Source organism: Triturus cristatus, chromosome 5_2, assembly GCF_964204655.1.
Source record: "Triturus cristatus chromosome 5_2, aTriCri1.1, whole genome shotgun sequence".
Lineage (NCBI taxonomy): Eukaryota > Metazoa > Chordata > Amphibia > Caudata > Salamandridae > Triturus > Triturus cristatus.
Window position 1 is genome coordinate 698,356,305 of NC_140588.1, and position 19,205 is coordinate 698,375,509.

Here is a 19,205-nt window from a genome sequence, read left to right on the forward strand (position 1 = left end):
CTGGTCAGTGTGACTGCTCTCCCTCCGCGCAGCTCCACCACTAAGTGTTGCCCCCTGAGCTCGGTTACAGGGTGTTCTAGGCCCTCCTCCACCCACAGGCTCCTGTCTGCACCTCATCCCTGGTGATCCAGTGGGAGAGCAATCTGCTCTTCGGCGCCCTCTCTTTTCTCTTCTCCCTTGCACTCCCCGCGTGGTCCATGCCGCTGATGCCCTGTGGCCCCTCCAGTGTGTGCTTGCCGCTCCCAGCTGACCACCCTCCCCTGACCCCTACTTAATGGCAGCCGTGCCAAAGGCAAGCCCAGTTGCGTCAGTCCATGACAAGACCAGCGTCAGGGGTCTTGGTCCTCTGACCCACCTCCGCTACGAGTCCAGCACCCTCCACGCTCTCAGCCCCGGACGCAGCAACAACTGCCAGCTGTTGGTGCCAAGCAACACCCAAGGCCCGATCTCCTGTTGACACTGCAGCTGCACCTTCACCCACATCAGGACCTCAGCAGCAGCCCCCAGCCTACCAGACATCCCTGCTCACAAATGACTCAACTGCATCCTCCTCAACGTGGGCTCCCTACACAAGCACTATAGAAATCTGGGACCTTCTCAAAACTCGCAAGCCCGAAGTCGCCTTCCTCACTGAAACCTGGACCAATGCCAACTCCGCACCAGACACAGCCACCGCCATTCCTGACCAATACAAGATCCTGCTGAAAGACCACCCCACCTGCCCAGGAGGAGGCATCATTGTCCACACAAGCAACCTGTTATACAGCCACCCGCCCGGACGACACTACGACCCTCATGGAGCATCTCCACTTCCAGATCCAGACAAACCCTAAAACGACTCCATGGAACCCTCATCTACAGGCCGCCCGCCCCCAAGCTCCTTTCACCAACACCATTGCCAACCTCATCTCGCCACACGCCCATGCCTCCACAGACTACATCCTACTCTGAGACCTAAACCTCCACCTGGACAACCACGGCGACCCAAACACCACCGCACTCCTAGAAACCCTCGGCAACACAGCACATCACCAACTCATCAAATCCACTAAGAAGCCTTCCTCCAAGACAGAATCCTCACCAATGCCCACAACTCCATAGAGCTCTTCTACATCAAGGAATTTACCAAACCCCGCAGAGAAACAGACGTCCCACCCTCCCAAGACCTCTGCAACAAACTCAACACCTTTTTTCACCTCAAGATTAAGATGATCTACAAAACGGAGACAACCAAGACCTCTGCACTGCTCCAGCTCCCACCCCCAGTCAACAGAAGACATCTTAAAGGCCATGAAGAGCATTCCCTCCGGAGCACCCTCAGACCCCTGCCCACCCCACATCTTCCACAGAGCCACCACAGCTATTGCACCGAACTGGGCCAGACGATCAACTGCTCCCTCAAAACCACTGCATTCCCCAACGACTGGAAACATGCCGAACTCAACCCCCTCCTGAAGAAACCCTTCGCCGACCCGACGAACCTCAGGAACGTCAGGCCCATCCCTGGGGTCCTGGGGGCCGTAGAAGAATTGGATTTGGACTTCGAGGACTTGGTCAAAAGGTAAAATGCTTGACAAGGAAGAACTTGGTTGGTGTATGATCCGTACTCCTTCACGGTCAGCCTCAAATTGTGCCAAGGTCCCAGGCTGCTGCAACCATTTCCGCTTTGTGCTTTTTGGAGCCACTTCTGAGTAAAACCTTAAAAATGTATCTCTTTGGTTGCCCTTATTTGATTGTCATTTTGTTTTTTAGGTTTTACTCTATTTCGCCAATTCAGTTTGGAATTTTTATTATTTTATAATTTGACTGTATTCATTTTTGGTAAGGCATAAAAACTTTACACATTGCTCCAAGTCAATCCTGTCTGCTCTGAGCCATAACTGCCAGGTGTGGAGCTCAGGTTTATTTAGTGTCTTAAGGTTGACCCTGACAAGGTTTGTGAGAAACCATTGAGGTGGGCAAATGAAGATCCAATTTGGGATTCCTCCCTCCTCTGAAATCAAAATCCTTTGCCTTCAAATACTTTTGACTCATTTGACAGTGAAAAAAACCACCACACACTAGTGGTTGTTTTGAAAAGCCCAACGAAGACAACATATTACTGGATTCAATACATCAGGAAGTGTTTGCAATACAAGGGAGTTTTTTTTTAGCTTCTCTCCTAATTACTATATCAGATTTGCATGATTTTGATCACATGTATATACTTATTTATTAAATTGATTTTGAATTTTATCCGGTTTACTTCTCAATTTTAAAGATGTGTCTGGTACTGTTCTTCATATGCAACATGCACTTTGTCTAGGGGAATGCAGTCGCTTAAAGCTTCGCTTTAAAGGTAAACCAGAGGATCCCTCACAGAACCTTCTTGGTTTTTTTTTAGGCACTAGATTATTTTAGTTTGTAGGAGCTGTAGTGCAGCTCACACAAGACTGAGGCTACCCTCCTCCCTAGTTATCAATTGGGTTCCATATAGTCTCTGCAAAGAGGCTTGCTTGCCTTACTTCAGTAGCAGAAGATGAGGGCTGGGCCCATTGAAATCTCTAAGCTCCATGATGCTTGGTGCAAATTCCTTATACCTCAGCAACTGAATCCAGGTAGTCACATAGAAGAAAGTGCGACTCAGGATCTTCCCTTGGCTATGTACATTATGTATTTAGTACCTGTAAAAGTGACCTGCATACTAGAGGAAGGGGTTTCGGGACAAGGTCATATCAGATTAAAGGGGAAAAAAGGTCTCCTGATAGGGACGCCTTGCACACCAGTTTGCACGGATGGTAGCACAGGCATGCACAAGATGTGTGTTACCCAGATAGAAAACACACAAGTAAAAGGGTCAGGTGCGGCCACTGGCACAATGCACAGGGCTTAAAACCAGAATGGTTCAGAAAGAAACCTGAAGGAAGAGACCAGAGAGTGAAAACAACCAATGATCCTGGAGAAAAACCCATCCAGTGCCTCATAGGGGGAGGTCCCTGAGCAAGAGAAAAACTGGTTTTAATCTATAAAGCTAGCTGGAGTAAATAGGACTAGTGTGAGAAATCATGTGGCAGGGCAATGTGCGCAGAAGCGTGCATTCAAGAACAAAATATCCAGTAATAAAAGCATGATGGTGTACTCTGGGGCTAGACCAGGGGTCTTCAAACTATGGGGCTCTGGCCAAAAGCAGCATTACGCTGATAACAGTGCGTTGTTCCAAGTTGAAAAAAAATGGTGTAATGGACCATCACTAGCATGTTTTGTCATTTATACGCCAGCTGAGAGTATGTGTCGGAAGGGACTCCAAAAATTCTTCCAAACTCCCACCCCTACTTCTAATAATCACACTGTGGATAATTGTACGCATTAGTAAGCCTGCCTGACCAGAATAGTATTTTGGCAAGCATGCATTTGATTGCATTTTTAAAACCGAGATAGAACTCAACTGCAACGTTTAAATAAGTCGAGACATATTAAAACAATTGAATATAATATTTGTTAAGAATTCTGAAGGGGCATGATTTTTTCTTTTCCACTGGGGGATAGGGAATTAAAAAATGTGGGCTAGACTAACACTTTAATATTCAATAAAATAAATAGAAAAGGGAGAGTTAGGATATAAAAGTGCATAAAAACCAGAAACTAGTGACCAAAAGATCTGTCATTTGCACGAAAAGGGAGAAGAGTGAGCTTTCATAAACAAAATTAGCAAACTCTGCGTAAAACTGCCTGTTCAACATTCCACACCATGAGCAGATGAGCAAACATGACACCTGAAGTTTCCACCATTCTTACTGCTGTGCACTAACACAATTCTAAATACTGAATGTGGAAACGTCTGAGTAATGCCACAGCTCCAAATCATGGCACCACCCAAATATTTTGCAAACCAACAGAGCCATTTCTAGGGCTCTAGAGTTAGAGGAATATGCGGTCTGTAGAACAAGTCAAATGCAATTGAAAAAAGTACACAACACCACATTTCTTATACAGATCGACTGCTTCATTATGAAACTAAAAATACCAGTTAAAGATCCAAAATAATATAATAAAAATATTAGTCATCGGTGTGTTCTCACCTAAAAAGTGCAGATTTATACACAGGTTTAAAATAAATAATACATGTGTTTGAAAGTTACAGAGATTTGGTCAATAGCAGGTTGGATGACTAGACACAGGTTAGAAGCGATGATTTTGAAATAACATGCCACAAAGTAGGATCGCAGACTTCTGGTGCACAAGTTCTGTAAAGAAGGCTTCAAGTAATATTATGGCAATAAGTGATTGGCATACATAAAAAAACTCTCCAAGGAAAAGCTCAGACACTTGAAAGGTTTCAATACTTCAGACAGAGGAATAAACCAGGAAAATGTACACTCCTTTTCCATTTAAATAAACATTGAATTTGACTCTGCATAAAGACCACAACGCAAATGCAGCTTCCACGTGCCTTATTTTATAAAACAGACACTGCTTAATACACTTTGATCTTAGACATTGTACCAAAGTGTATATAGACTTTACGGACCTCTGACATCTTTGACTGATTTTTTTCCAACTCAAGCCACAAGGGATGAGGAAGTCCCAAACTATTAATAGCGGGGTGCATACTTCCATTACACTTTCCGATCAAGATACCCCTGAATTAAAACCTGCTTCAATCACTCTAGGGAACACTGGGAATATGCTGCTATGGTAAACTGTTTGACATAACCCAAGAAGATGACTTTTATAGGTAATATTTTAGAAAATAAAAAAAATTCAGAGGCTCACTGCGGCAAAACACATTTTTTTGAGGTGTAGACCTTTTGCTAAAGTGAACTCATTCAATGCAGTTTCAGGTACATTAAAAAAAATCTAAAATCTTTCTGCAAGGATGCAAGTTCTTCCCTTTACACAGTAAGCACACCTTTCTTTGTGTCATGATCCTACTCAGAGGAGTGTGCTGTGTTGCCATGATTCAAATTAAATATCTTGGAAATCATTCTTTACTACACAGAAAACAGAGCTGCTTTGCACTTCAGTTAAACCAATATCATCCAATTACAAATTTGTCTGATCTGTACTAAACATAACACGAACAGGGGTATAGTTTCAAAGGATTAAAATCTACAAACGGTGATACAGTCATCCTGCATTCAACAGTGTAGCTGTTTCACCAGAAGTAGCCATGGCTCACTAGACTGCAGCGGTTAGGTTTCAATGATGCCTGCTGGGGCTGGGGAAGGCAGGGGTTGGACAATCCATCCTAGATGATTTGGGTGAAAGGATGGTACAAATAATACAATTACACACCGTATCATGGCAAGCTGCATTCGATTCACTCACCATGGATCTCACTAGTCTTTTAAAAGCTACGATATGACTGAAAAATAAGGGTATGTGGTATTTCATGGTACTGAGATGAGTCCAATTAAATTATATTGAAAAAGGCTTTGCAGTAGACCCATTTTCATTGTTTATTGGCTTTTCCTGCACAGCACAGAGCAAGAGTATGTGCCCTTTGCCACTCCCAAGGGAACCTGCATCTCACTCTGTCATATTCCTTGCTATAGAGCTCTACTTATTGTTGTAGGTGCTAGGAAAGCGATTGCAGGCAATCTTACTATGCAGTTCAAATTCTTATATCACCAGCACCATAGGGGATGGTCGGCATGAAGAGAAAACCAATTTCTAAGCAGTGTTCCATTGCAGTCTTCATACCACAACGCAAGTCTTGCTGGAGGCAAAGGCATTGTTCCGTAAGAGTTGCCCATTTCCAGCAGTGAGTGTCCCAGTCTATTCTTGAGCCAGAAAAGCAGAGCTATGTCCATACCAATGCAAAGCTGCGCTCTTCTTCCTTTCGCAGTGGCACACCGGAGAGAGGAATGTACTGAAGACTGGGCAATCCCTCACCTTCAAAATGCATGGGAATTTACTTTTGATCAGGCCAGCAATCGGGATAAGAAATAGATCATTCTTGGATTTATTGATTCCTATGTATATGACTGGCACATTCCACTAGAACAACTGGTCTGTCTTGATGCAACCATGGGCATCCTGCATCCAAGTGGATCATCAAAGTTCATAAGCAATACAAGTAAACACTGAAGTAAGAGGACAATCGCCAATTCTTCATCTTCCTGCTCTTTGTCCACTTTCTTTTAAATGATTTTTGTTTTCAATTTAAAACAAAAGAAAATGTCCGTTTTTAATACATGCTATTTTTTTTCCTGCTCTTCAGCCCTTCCAGGGTTGTCTGGTGGTTGCAACGGTGTCTCTAGAGGATCATGCGTTTCCTCTGGTGTGGCAAGTTTCACAGGAGACTGGCTAGAGATCAGTGGTGCTGTAGCAACCTAGCAAAACAGAAAGCAAAACCATAAATTGGATAATTTATTACAGTATGGTAAGCATGGTTATAAGAAAAACCGAAATGAAAGATTTCTCCTTCCTGTTGCACATTCATTAAAATGTAGCATCCAGGCGCTGAACAGTAACATCCAAGGCCCTAGCCATTACACAAACCAACAGATTCATCTTAGTTACATTTAAGGACAAGGCCAAGTTTTACATTTAAAAAAAAAAAAAGTTGTAAAGGCTTACGCACGTAAAGGAGCACAGAATCAGGGGCACTAAAACATTGGGGACTACCAAGAGACCCTTTTGAAATGGAGTCCAGAGATCTCAAGGGAGGGGAGGTGCAAAACGTTTACAGTTGGCAATGCACCGTTAAGGGAAATTGCTTGGGTACAAGGGCCAAAGAAGAGAATGTGTCTTTATTCGCAAGCAGGCCCAGCAGGAGACAAAGCTGCCAGCAGAGGTCCTACTAGAAACCAAGAATGACCCTAAAACAGAGTCCCAAAAGTTAAGAAATAAACTATGATGAAGCTCAACATTTGATAATTCAAGGGTCAAAGTAAAACCACAACACACCACAATAATAGCTTTTGATTATGTGTACCCAGAAGAACAATCAATATGTAGGAGACAGAGCACGATTGCCACGGAATATAAATCCGTCTTATGAAGGCTAAAAGATGGTTGAAAATGGACCGGAAGGGTGAAGGAAATGTCTAGGGCTACTTGCAAATCAAGAGTGTGTCTGAAGTCATAGAAAACCAGCTGAGCACCATCCTAAGCTCATGTGTCACTTCTGGAAACCTTTTCTTCACCCCATTGAGGGATGCAGAAAGAAATCAAGGGTATCGACATCAGCAACAAACACTGAGCACATATTTGTACACCTTGGGATCTTATTGGTCTCAGTACTAACTGTGAGAAAAGGAAGAGCAGTGAGGAATCTGCCAGAAGGCTGTGAACCACCAGAAATACCATCAACAAAAGTAACTTTTCCTCTAATAGCTACATGTATTGATTAGATGAGGAATCTCTCGATAAGTCTTAAAACAATATTGTCTTGGTGGAGGGATTGGGTAATGCAGAGGTGAACGTGTTATGGGGGACACTAACCACAGATTCCTCCCCTTATAATATCCCCCAGGTGCCAGCCTAAATTCAAAGATTTTTTTTAATTTTTTTTATAGTAGTGCTCCTGCACACGTCTAGGTGGCACCACACAGCTCTGCACTGGCTCCATTTCGGCTTTGAACTGTCAAAGTGGAGCCACATGTTAGAGCCACCACCAGTGCGGGCTGCCTGTTTCTTATCTCTTGCTTTTCCATGCCCTCAAAGGTAGTGCATAAAGAATTGTTGGTTACAGTTGCTGAGTACTAACATGTCCTGTTTTTAGATGTTAAATAGAGGCTAAGCTATAGAATAGGAAGGGGTGATGGCAGTGAGGAATCAGATTAGAGAGTATTCATCAGAAAGATAATTATCAAAGGTAACTTAGTCGTCTGATGCATAATTCTATCTGCATATTCATCACTTTTTTTTTTTTTTTTTTTTTTTTACAGAGTTATATATAGCGCGAACTTGAACCGAAGGTATCGGGTAAGAGCGCTTTACATAGCACCAGTTGCGTTGCATGAGGACACATTCATTTTTGCCCAGAATCACAGGATGTTCAGCGTCATTGAGGTGACTCTAAACCAGTTCCCCAGATTCGAGGTCGACCGCACTAGCCATTAGGCCAACTCCTCTCCCCCTTTCAATAGATGCAACAGCAGTACCTCCTACCAAGGTGGAAGTCTGTAGAGCTGACTAAGCCCAAAGGGAAATGCTACTTACCAGTATGCATCTGTTCTTGGCATGTAGCGTTGCAGATCCACACACTTAGCATTAGATCGCAATCTGGTGTTGGGCTCGGATGCTTGCACCTGGTTGTCTTGGAAGAAGTCTTTGTGGTCACAAGATAGGGGACTCCTCCCTTGGACGATAGTGCGCATGGGCATTGACCCCATCCTCAGATTGTTTTTCGCCATGATGGGAAATGGAGTTAGTAGAAAATAAAGATGTCCATGTGTGTATATCTAAGTAAGATAGAACTGGAACAGATACAGGTCCCGGGGAGATGGGTGGGCATGTGTGGATCTGCAGCTCTACATGCCAAGAATAGATGCATACTGGTAAGTACCATTTTCCGTTCGAGGCATATGAGCTGCAGATCACACTTAGCATAGACTGTACAGCAGTGTCTCCCCTAGTGGTGGTCACCTATATCGGTTGCAGTAGTTTGAAAGAGTTTTCAGAACAGCTTGGCCTACAGAAGCTTGTTGCTTGGCTTGCACGTCAACACAATAGTGTTTAGTGAAGGTGTGTGCGCTAAACCATGTCGCTGCCTTACACATTTCTTCTAGGGGAATATTCCCTAAGAAAGCCATGGAAGCCCCTAGTTTGCGTGTGGAATGTGCTCTAGGGGGAATTGCCAAAGAGTGTTTAGCCTTTTGGTAGCATATGTGGATACATTTAGCAATCCACCGTGCAATCCCAGCTTTGGAGATGGGGTTACCTTTATGAGGTGGGGAGAAAGCTACAAACAATTATTTTGTCTTGCGAAAGGGTTTAGTTCTGTCAATGTAATAAAGCAGGGCTCTTGACGTCTAGCGTGTGAAGAGCTCTCTCTGCTACGGAGTCTAGGTTTTGAAAAAACACCGGTAGCTCCATTGATTGGTTAAGGTGAAATGCAGAGATTACTTTAGGAAGGAATTTTGGATTTGTTTTGAGAACCACTTTGTTACGATGTATTTGTAAGAAGGGTTCTTGTATGGTTAAAACCTGGATCTCACTCACCCTTCCGAGAGAGGTGATTGCAATAAGGAAAGCTACTTTCCATGTGAGGAACTGAAGTTCACATTTGTGTAGAGGTTCAAATGGGGTCCCATGTGCTTACTAAGTACAATGTTGAGATTCCATACCGGAGAGGGTGGTAATCTGGGAGGAATGATCCTTTTAAGTCCCTCCATAAAGGCTTTAAATGCTGGGACCCTAAAAATTGACAAGTGTTGTCTGTTTTGTAAGTAAGCGGCAAGTGCTGCTAGATGTAGACGTATGGATTAGTATGCTAAATTACATCTTTGCAAATGTAGTAAGTAGCAAACTATGTTCTGGATGGACGCATCCAGTGGATCGATACGATTGTTAGTGCAGTAAATGGCAAATCTCTTCCATTTTGCTGCATAGCAAGCTCTGTTGGTAGGGCGCCGGGCTGCTTTAATGATGTTCATACAGTCCGGTGGAAGGTTAGGATAACCGAATTCTAGCACTTCAGGAGCCAGATCGCCAGATTCATTTGAGTTGGATCGGGCTGCCTTATCTCTCCATGGTTCTGTGTTAGTAGTGATGGGGAGAGGTGTAGTTTTTGGTGTAGGACTAGTGAGCGTTCCAACAGTGTTGTGAACCACGGTTGGCGTGCCCATGTGGAAGCCACTAGGATAATTTTTAGAGACTGTTGTCGGAGTTTGCGTACCACTAGTGGAATCAGTGAGAGTGGCGGAAAAGCGTACGGAAATCTGCCTGACCAGTTCATCCATATCGCATTGCCTTTGGACAGCGGATTGGAAACCTGGCGGCGAAGGTTTGGCATTTTGCGTTTGTGTATGGCAAACAGATCTATGTCTGGTTGGCCCCACATCTGGAAAAATGGTAGAAGAACTTGTGGATGTAGTTCCCATTCGTGAATCTGTTGCGTCTGTCGACTTAACAGATCTGTAATCTGATTGTGAACTCCTGGAAGGTGTTCTGCAAGGAGGTATATGTTTTGTGGGATGGCCAACCCCAAATGTTCTGTGCTAGCTGAGACAGCTGTAGAGAATGTGTGCCACCTTGTTTCCGTATGTAATACATGGCTGTCCTGTTGTTCATCTGGATCAGGACAGCTTTGTTCTATACATGAACTTGGAATGATTATAAAGCTAGGAATATTGCTAGCAGTTCAAGATGATTGATATGGAGTACTTTTTGTTGAGTGGTCCATTTGCCGTGAGTTGAGTGATTGAGGAGGTGTGCTCCCCATCCTGTGAGTGATGGGTCTGTTAGTATTATCTGTGGAACAGGCCCGAGGAACGGCCGCCCTTTGGATAAGTTTGTGTTCCACCACTGCAGAGCACGATGTGTGCGGCTGTCCAACACCAGATCTGTAAGTTGTCCCTGAGCCGGATTCCACTGATGTGCCAGACATTCCTGTAAGAGACGCATCTGAAGTCTTGCGTAAGGTACAATAAATATGCAAGAGAGAGTGTTGGGTTTGAAATTTGTTGATGAAAGCTTGTATACTGGCTGTCCTGGGATATGCTAGAGATGCGGAAGTATTTAATGTGGCCCCTAGGTATTGATGCACATGAGAGGGTTGGAGTTGCGACTTGGTATAGTTGACTGTGAACCCCAAGTTGTGCAGTGTTTGGACGGTTTGATGGGTGTGTTGAACACACTGATTGAATGATTTGGCTTTTATTAGCCAGTCGTCCAGATAAGGGAAAACATGGATTTGTCTTAGGTGTGCTGCTACCACTGCCAGACATTTGGTAAATACTCTGGGAGCGGTGGGGACTCAGAATGGAAGGACTTTGAACTGAGAGTGTTGACCGTCCACTACGAACCTTAGATACTTCCTGTGAGCAGGATGTATGGGAATGTGGAAGTAGGCGTCCTTGAGACCTAGTGTGGCAAGGAAGTCTTGTTGGAGTAGTGGAAGCACTTGTTGGATAGTGATCATGTGAAAATGATCTGAGTGTATGTACAGATTGAGGGGTCTGAGGTAGAGTATTGGCCTTAGGGTCCCATCCTTTTTGGGGATTAGGAAATACAGGGAGTAAACCCCTGTTCCCTGATGTAGTAAGGGGACTGGCTCTATGGCCCGCTTTTGAAGCAGCAAGAGAACTTTGTGTTTTAAAAGTGTAAGATGTTCTGTGGACATTGGACATTGCTTGGGTGGTATGTTGGGGGGAGGGGCAGTTGTAAGTTCCAGGCAGTAACCATATTGGATAATTTGTCTTACCCACTTGTCTGTTGTGATGGATTCCCAGACAGGCAGGAACTGTGATAATCTTCCCCAAACTGGAGTGGCATGGTCTGGGGGGAGTGGAGGGAAGTCACTGTTTAGCAGCAGGCGGGGATGCGAGTGTTGTTACCCCCTCTGTATCCTCCCCTAAAATATCCTCTATTGGGGGATGTTTGGGTGGTGTTTTTAAAAGATGATGAGGTATCTGCACCAATGTTCTTGGATGCTCCTCTATAAAAGGAGCGACGAAAAGCCACGTATTTGCGGACACTGTAACGCCCCATGGATTTAGCAGTCTGTCTTTTTTAATCTTTTCAAGAGCAGGGTCTACAGCCGGTCCAAAAAGTTGTTCTTGATTGAACGGCTGGTTTAGAATGGTTGTCTGGACCTCTTGCTTAAAGCCTGAAATGCGTAGCAAGGCATGTCGTCTGAGCAGTACACTGGTATTAATGGACCTAGAGGCAGTGTCTGCTGCATCAAGGGCACATTTAATTGAGCGTTTGTAATTAGTTTGCCCTCCTGGATTAGATCGTTTCCCTGAGTTTTATATTGGTCAGGCTGTAATAGGGTTTCCAGCTGGTCATAGTGGGCCTCATCATATCTAGCCAGCAGTACTTGAGTGTTGGCTATGCGCCAGTGATTGGCCGCCTGTGCAGCTACTCTTGCCAGATGCGTCTAGTAATTTGGATTCTTTATCCGGGGGTGGTTTGTGAATTGGAGCGCTTCCTAGCGTTGGAAACTACTAGTGAATCCAAAGGCAGCTGTCCTTGGATGTATGCATGGTCTATCAATCCTAGGATTAAGAATCCTGGCTCGTACGGGATCTTAGACTATGTCAGGGGCATGTTTAATGACCCCTTTAATCATTGGTAATATTTGTACAGTTTTTTGGGACTGTTTAAATGTATCTAAAAGGAAATCCTCATCTGCTGTGTCAGAGTGCATTGTCACACCGTGAAAAACGGCAGCCCTATTGATCAATTGTTCAAAACCAATGTTATCGTCTGGGGGAGATGGTTTTGTTGGGTATGGCTGAGGGCTTGGGAGGTCTGGTAGTTCTATTGGGTACAGGTAATTCCAATCGTCCTGTGGAGGGTCGTCTGGATCCTCCAACGGATCATTGGGGGTCTCCCCCCCACTCCTAGGTCATCATCATCATCATGGTGGTGGTGGTGGTGTATGTGGTGGAGAAGTTACAGGCAGAGGTGGTGTAACAGGTTTAGGGAGAGGAAGGGGGTTAGAAGGAAGTACAGGAGAAGGAGGCATAGGTGATGTAGCAGAGTCCTTCTTGACAGGCACTGGAGGGGCATGTCCTCTCTAACTTCCTCTTCTTGCATGGCACAGCTGTGACATTCTGTTTTAGGGTTAATGCAGATTTTTTTCTGTCTGGGATCGACAGTTCCTCTTCCTCGACAACCGCTTTCGGTGCAGATTTTTTCGGTTCGGAGAGGGGCGTTAAGTTTTGCTCTTTGGCCTTAGGAGGAGTGGAAGAATCCTTAGGCTTGCTTTCCGGTTCCGAAGGTTTTGGAGCCGAGGTGTGATCCTTAGGCTTAGAAGTGTTTGAAGCCGGTTTATCTATGGGCCTCGAGGTGTTCGGGCCAGGTTGTCTTTTGGCGTGGAAGGAGTCTGAGCAGATTTCGGAGCAGAGTGTTCTTTCGGTTTCGGTGCCGGTGGGACTATTACATGCTGTTTGCTCGGTCCCGAGCTACTGGACGGCTTGTCTTTTTTTCTTCAGAGCCGGGCCAGATGACGGGGCTTCTGAAGTGTGTTTTTGGTTGCGACTGGGGCCAACAGGCGAAGTCTTGACCAGTGCCTTCTGTTTTGGTGGTGGGGTTGGGGTAGGGGGCAGTAGTACTCACTCGTTGACCAGGAGTGATGGGGTCGTCCGAGTCTTCTGCCTCTGACACGATTTCCATATCTTCATAATCTTCTTCTGGGACATCCGGACCCTCGAAGATGTCCTCTGGTCCGAAGCTGATCTCTGCGCCATGATGTGTCGTCCAGCCCGACGATCTCGGATAGTCTTTTTTGATCGAAAAGAGGCGCAGGCTGGGAAGGTGGACTCGTCGTATTCTGGCGAGAGGCACAAGTTGCAGACCTTATGATGGTCACTGTGCGGAAACTTCGCTCCACACTGGGGGCATTTTTTGAACGGCGTCCTTTCCATGAGCTGTAGGCCTCACGGCGTCGATAGGCCCAGCGGCCCGCGTTGCCGACTGGAATGAAAGCGGCGCAAGGCGCGAAGATTTCGATGTTCGAAGTCAATTTGAAGAGTTTGAGGAAGTTTTGCGCGTCGAAAAAGTTTGAAAGTTAAGTTTCAAACCGGAGCGCAAAAGTTGCATCCGAACCAAATGGCGGAAAAAGACAATCTGAGGATGGAGTCCATGCGCACTATCGTACAAGGGAGGAGTCACCCATCTCGTGACTACAAAGAGTCTTTCCAAGACAACAACAAGGTGCAAGCATTCGAGCCCAACACCAGATGACGATCCAATGCTAAGTGTGTGGTCCGCAGCTCATGCCTCAAACATATGTTTCCTGCTGGACCAGACTGTCAACGCAATATTGCTATGGGAACATGCGCATCATCAACCATGTTTGCAGCTTGGTAGATGTCAAGGACGGGCACCACTTGCACCAACGCAGTGGTAGCAGTCTTCGCCCTGGTAGAGGAAGTTCTCAAACCTTCTGGGGACTGCATAAGTAACATCTTTAATGCAGAGGACTAGTCACCATGACAGAGGGCTCTTCTGCATATCATTCCCTTCCTTCGCTAAAGAGAAGGGATTGTCCACCAATGGTCCTATGTAGAGCTATGAAAAAGCTTAAAGTCCATTTGAGGTACAACTGATGAAGTTTCGGAGGCGTGGCCAGACAGAATAGCTAGCTAGACGCGTCTCAGCGCAGCACCTGCCCCGTCAGTTAATATCCTGCTGAAATCCTGGCGGAAGCGGAATAATTTTGGAACCGCTGACATCGGTACCCCCCCTGGCCCAGAGGGTCCTGGTTGAAGTGGGGGAAGCCGGCCCGAAGTCGGGGGAATCGTGTGTAGAACCCCGGAGCCGCGCCGGGCTGCCCGTGCCAAAGATGGCGGCGCCAACCGTCGCCGGAGGTCTGGTACGGCTGCAGTGAGGCTGACCACACAAACTTGTACGGCGGTGACCCGAAGTGGGGAAAACGGGCGGTGCCATTGACCCCGGGGGCCTCCTGGAGGTGGATGTTGGAGGAGAGCAGATGCGGCGGGCCCCGCTGGCCGCTCAGAACGCAGAGACCGGGGGAGGCGAACTACGCAAGTCCGGTGTCGGAGTAACGCCGCGAAAGGCCCATGCACTATCCTGAGGTAGGAGCCTGGAAACACTGGGGAGAGCGGCGGAGATACGGCGGCTAAAAGGAGTGCAGAGTCCAGAAGGTGGGCTTGGGCTCCAGGCTTGTGGGGTGCACCGCCCCCCCCCCCCCCCTGTGGGCGCCCAGCGGTCTGGTCCTCCCTGCGAGGTGAGGGAGAGGTGCGGCCCGGCGGAGGCCTGAGGAAGACAGGCGGTAGGCCCAGGTGGAGACCCGGGAAGAACATTGGCTGGCCCCGTGGTGAGGGGACGGCGGCCGGCGGGATGTTCAGCCCTGGGCCATGAGGTGCCCTTGAAGACGGGGATATTTGCTGAGGGGTCCTGCTGCGGTGGCGTTTGGGCCCTGATCTACCCAGGGGACAGGAGGGGCCTATCGGCTTAGCCCGGCTGGAGAAGAGGAAGTGGACAGTCGGTGCCCCGGCCCTAGCTAATGGGCTGCGTAACGGCGCTCCCACTGCAGGCCCCCCGGTGAGGAAGAGTAGCAGGCCGAGGGGGAGACAAAGAGGCCTGCAGGGCCCTGGGCTTCGGGCCAGAGTGAACGCAGCCTGGGGGAGCCGGGCGTGGACCCCGGAGACCTGTCGGCTCCTTCTCGAGCCTGCCGGCGGAGGAGCGCAGCTTCTACAGGCCGCCCTCTCGGAGACCCGGCATTGTTGATACGAGCGGCCGGAGATAGGCCCAGAGCGCGACGGAGGAGGTGGGGTGAGGCCGATCCCCCACGACCGCAGGGGTCCCTACACTGAGACTTGATGACGGCGCGGGAAGCTGGGCAAGGGTGCATTGTGCGCCTGGAAGCGGTGCCCCTGAGGGGGGATGAGGTGAGAGGTCCCCCTCCTTGGAGTGGTGTGTGACAGGGTCAAACCGGTGGGGATACCCCCTCTGGACTAGCTCGGAGTGCCTGGGGGACGGCGGTGTAGCAGACTCGGAAACCCCACTGCGAAGGTGACCTGATTCGGGGAATCCTATCCCTGGTTTGGTTGGTCGGGGGGGCCACGGCGGTGTCCCAGAGGTCAGCCCTGCAGAAGATGGGGAAAGATCGGGCCATGAGAGGCGCCCAGACGAACAAAATTGACCAATAGACGGTCCCGGGCCAGACAGTGCCGGATCGCCTTAGAGCGGAGATGGACCGAGGAGCCCACCTGGAGGCGGCCGCACAGGATAAGGCGGATATACTGGCAGCGATCCGAGACTCCAGGGTGGCGTTAGAAAATAAAATGGACGGGCTGGCCATGGATATCAATCATCTCCGCCTGGATCTCAGGAAGGTGGCGGACAGGGTTACCACTACAGAGGGAGACCTGAATACGCTGCAGTCGGAGGTCAGGCAGCAGAGTGTGACGGTGGCGGCCCTCCGGGACCATACTACCCGGCTGGAGGACAGGGCGGAGGATGCCGAAGGGCGTTCCCGACGAAACAATCTCCGTTTTTTGGGTTTTCCTGAAAGGGCGGAGGGCCCGGCGGCGGACCTCTTTCTGGAGGACTGGATTGGTAGAGCGTTCCCCCAGCTGCGACTATCCAAAATGTTTGCGGTGGAACGGGCGCATAGGTCACTGGGGCCGCCCCCAAAACCGGGCTCCCCGCCTAGGACTCTGATCGCCCGGCTGTTCAACTTTAGGGACCGGGACATGATTTTACAGTATATCCGGGCTAAGGGCCCTCCTCGATTCGAAGGCCACGACATTCACATCTATCCCGATTACACTAAAAAATTGCAAGGCTTACGGACCGATTTCATGAGTGTCAGACGCCTACGTAGCCATAATATCAAATACAGCCTGATGCTCCCAGCCAGGCTCCGAGTACAGCGCGCTGACAGAATCCACTTCTTTGGCACTCCGTCGGAGGCTGCCGACTGGATGGATTTGCTGGGCCTGGCCAGTCCGGACCAAACGCAGGGATGGCAGGAGCAGGGACGTCGGAGTAATCGACAGCGAAGCCGGCAATGCCACGGGGACGGACGACAGAGGCAGGACCACAATCGTGCGGATGAGGGGCGTATTGTGGTGGGACCGGACGGCATGCTCCTCACGGAGGGAGTGGGCATCCAGACGCAGAACCAGTTCTCCCCACTCTGTCTGGTTCAGGAAACACAGTCAGACCTGGAGAGGGCCGCCGGCCCGGATGTGGTAGGCTCCGAACATAAGTGAGGGAGAGTCCTGACACTGTGCCTTGGAGATAGATCGACATGGACACTGAGTACTGGGTCTGGCCCGCCGGGCATTTGGCTTTCCTGGGAAATGTAGCAGCACGAACATTGAACCCTCTGAACTAGTGGGAGGGGGGGGGGGGGGGGGGGTCTTGCTGGAGGGAGGTACTGTATTCCGCCTACACGCTGGTTAGGTGTGCCGGCTGTGGAGTGCCGAGGCGAACTGGCTAGACCTCGGTCGGGCGGGGTTGCACGGTGCCAGGCAGTCAGCTGATTCCCAGAGTTATTGGAGGGTGAGAAGGTCAAGAGGCTTTGGTTGACCAAGTGAAGTTGAAACTGCTTTTATTCAGATAAGTTGGGAGGGCTATCTTGAGGGGTGGGAGGTGCTTTGGGGCGGGGTTCTGAGTCCTCAGGCCGGGATCGGTTGTGAGAATGACGGGCTACCGCCTGTGGGTGGGGGGAGTTGGGATTTACAGTTGGGAGTTTGCTGGGGTTGCTGCCGGGTCAGGTTCATGTTGGCGCATAGGGGATCACAGTCTTGGGTCCCAGGCAGGGGCCAGATACGGCATTGATGGGAGGTCCACGCACCGCGGGCGGGGAGCTAGGATCGGCAAATGTTCCCTTATGACAGGGGGTGCTCAGAGTTACAAACTAATTACGTGGAATGTGCGGGGGCTCAATAACAGGGTGAAACGGATCCGGGTAGCATCATACCCAAGGCGATATGGGGTCAGTGTAGCTTTACTCCAGGAAACCCACTTATGGGGAGACTGTCTTAAATTTGTCCAACGCAGGTGGAGGGGTCAGCTCTTTGCCACATCCTACTCAGGGTTTGCCCGGGGTGTGCGGATATGGGTGGCACCGGGAGTCCCCTTCCAGGCTCTCCATGTTAAACAGATCCAGAGGGTAGATTTGTGGCGGTGACGGGGACCCTTGATGGAAGCAGTATCTGCCTGGTGAATGTTTACGCCCCGAATAGCGACGACGGGGGGGGTTTCTAAGCCGAGCATTGGGAGGGCCGGATCTGGACCCGAGTACGGAATTGGTGGTGGCGGGGGACTTCAATTGTGCCCTAGATGGGGAGCTCGATAGATTCCCCCCAAGCCGGATGCCAAGCCCCACGTCAGGGTGGCTATGAGCCGCATGATACTTAATTATGGTCTACTGGATGTGTGGTGCCACCGTAACCCTAGTCGCAGAGTGTACTCGTGCCACACTCCTGCTGCCAACACCTTTAGCAGATTGGACTATTTCTTCATTCAACAGTCGGCGATCTACCGGGTAGCGGAGACGCAGTATCTAGCCCGATATTTGTCGGACCATTCCCCGCTCCTGATCACTTACTCACTGGCCCGACCGACATCGAAGATACCACTTTGGAGGCTCAATACTGAAGCCTTGAGCGACCCGATTTATAATGACGCTATCTTGACGGGGTTAACTGAATACATGGAGATCAACTGGGGCTCCGCCAGCACCAGATCGACCGAATGGGATGCAATGAAGATGGTGGTTCGGGGGATATGTCGGTCCACGGAGGTAGGGGTCAAAAAAGTGTTGGAACGTGACCTGAGGAGGCAGGAGGTACGGTTGGAGGAGTTGGAAACGGAACTCCCCACGCATAAGGAGAGGTTGGCTGAAAGGGACGAAGTGCGGCAGCGAATAGGAGACCTATGGGACTCGTTAGGCAAATATGTTAGAACGGAGAGTAGGCGTCGTTGGTACACAGAAGGAGATAAGGCGGGGCGGTTGTTGGTGCGTCTGATTCGAACGGAGACTCAGCCACGCCCGATTTTGGCCCTTAAAAACGATCTGGGTCAGATGGTCTATACCCAACATGAAATAAATAGCGTGTTTGTGGCCCACCTACGTAAAGTGTACTCTGAGACGCGGTCTCCCACGGCCCCTGAGGCGGTGGAGGCCTATTTGGATGGGATAGATCTGCCCAGCTTAGCCGTAGAAGACCGGGACACACTGGGAGGCCCCCTCAGGGGGAAAGAAATACGGGCAGCTATTGCCCACCTAAAAACGGCAAAATCCCCGGGAATGGACGGCATACCCGCCGAGCTTTACAAAGAGTTCGGTGGACTGCTGCGCCCCAAACAACTAGAAACCGCGTTGGAGGCCGGGACACGTGGTGTGCTCCCGGACTCCATGCGGGAAGCATTGATTGTAATGATCCCCAAACCTGGGAAGGACCCCCTCCTTCCCGGCTCTTATAGGCCCATTTCCATGCTGAATGTGGATCTTAAAATTATCAGTCAGGTGTTGGCGTCCAGGCTACTTCCTTATCTTCGGCGGCTGATCCATGATGATCAGTCCGGCTTTATACCGGGTAGAAATACTCGGAGGAATATTCGACGCC

General features: G+C 48.9%; 1 protein-coding gene across 1 annotated transcript in view; it reads right to left on the reverse strand.

The window, feature by feature from the left end:
• Positions 1–3,960: 3,960 nt before the first annotated feature.
• Positions 3,961–19,205, reverse strand: part of ZDHHC9 (zDHHC palmitoyltransferase 9) — a 267,624-nt gene continuing 252,379 nt past the window's right edge. The window contains exon 10 of the mRNA XM_085607769.1: positions 3,961–6,314. Within this exon, the coding sequence (XP_085463895.1) occupies positions 6,180–6,314 (135 nt within the window). The 3' untranslated portion in view covers positions 3,961–6,179. The remainder of the gene's footprint in view (positions 6,315–19,205) is intronic.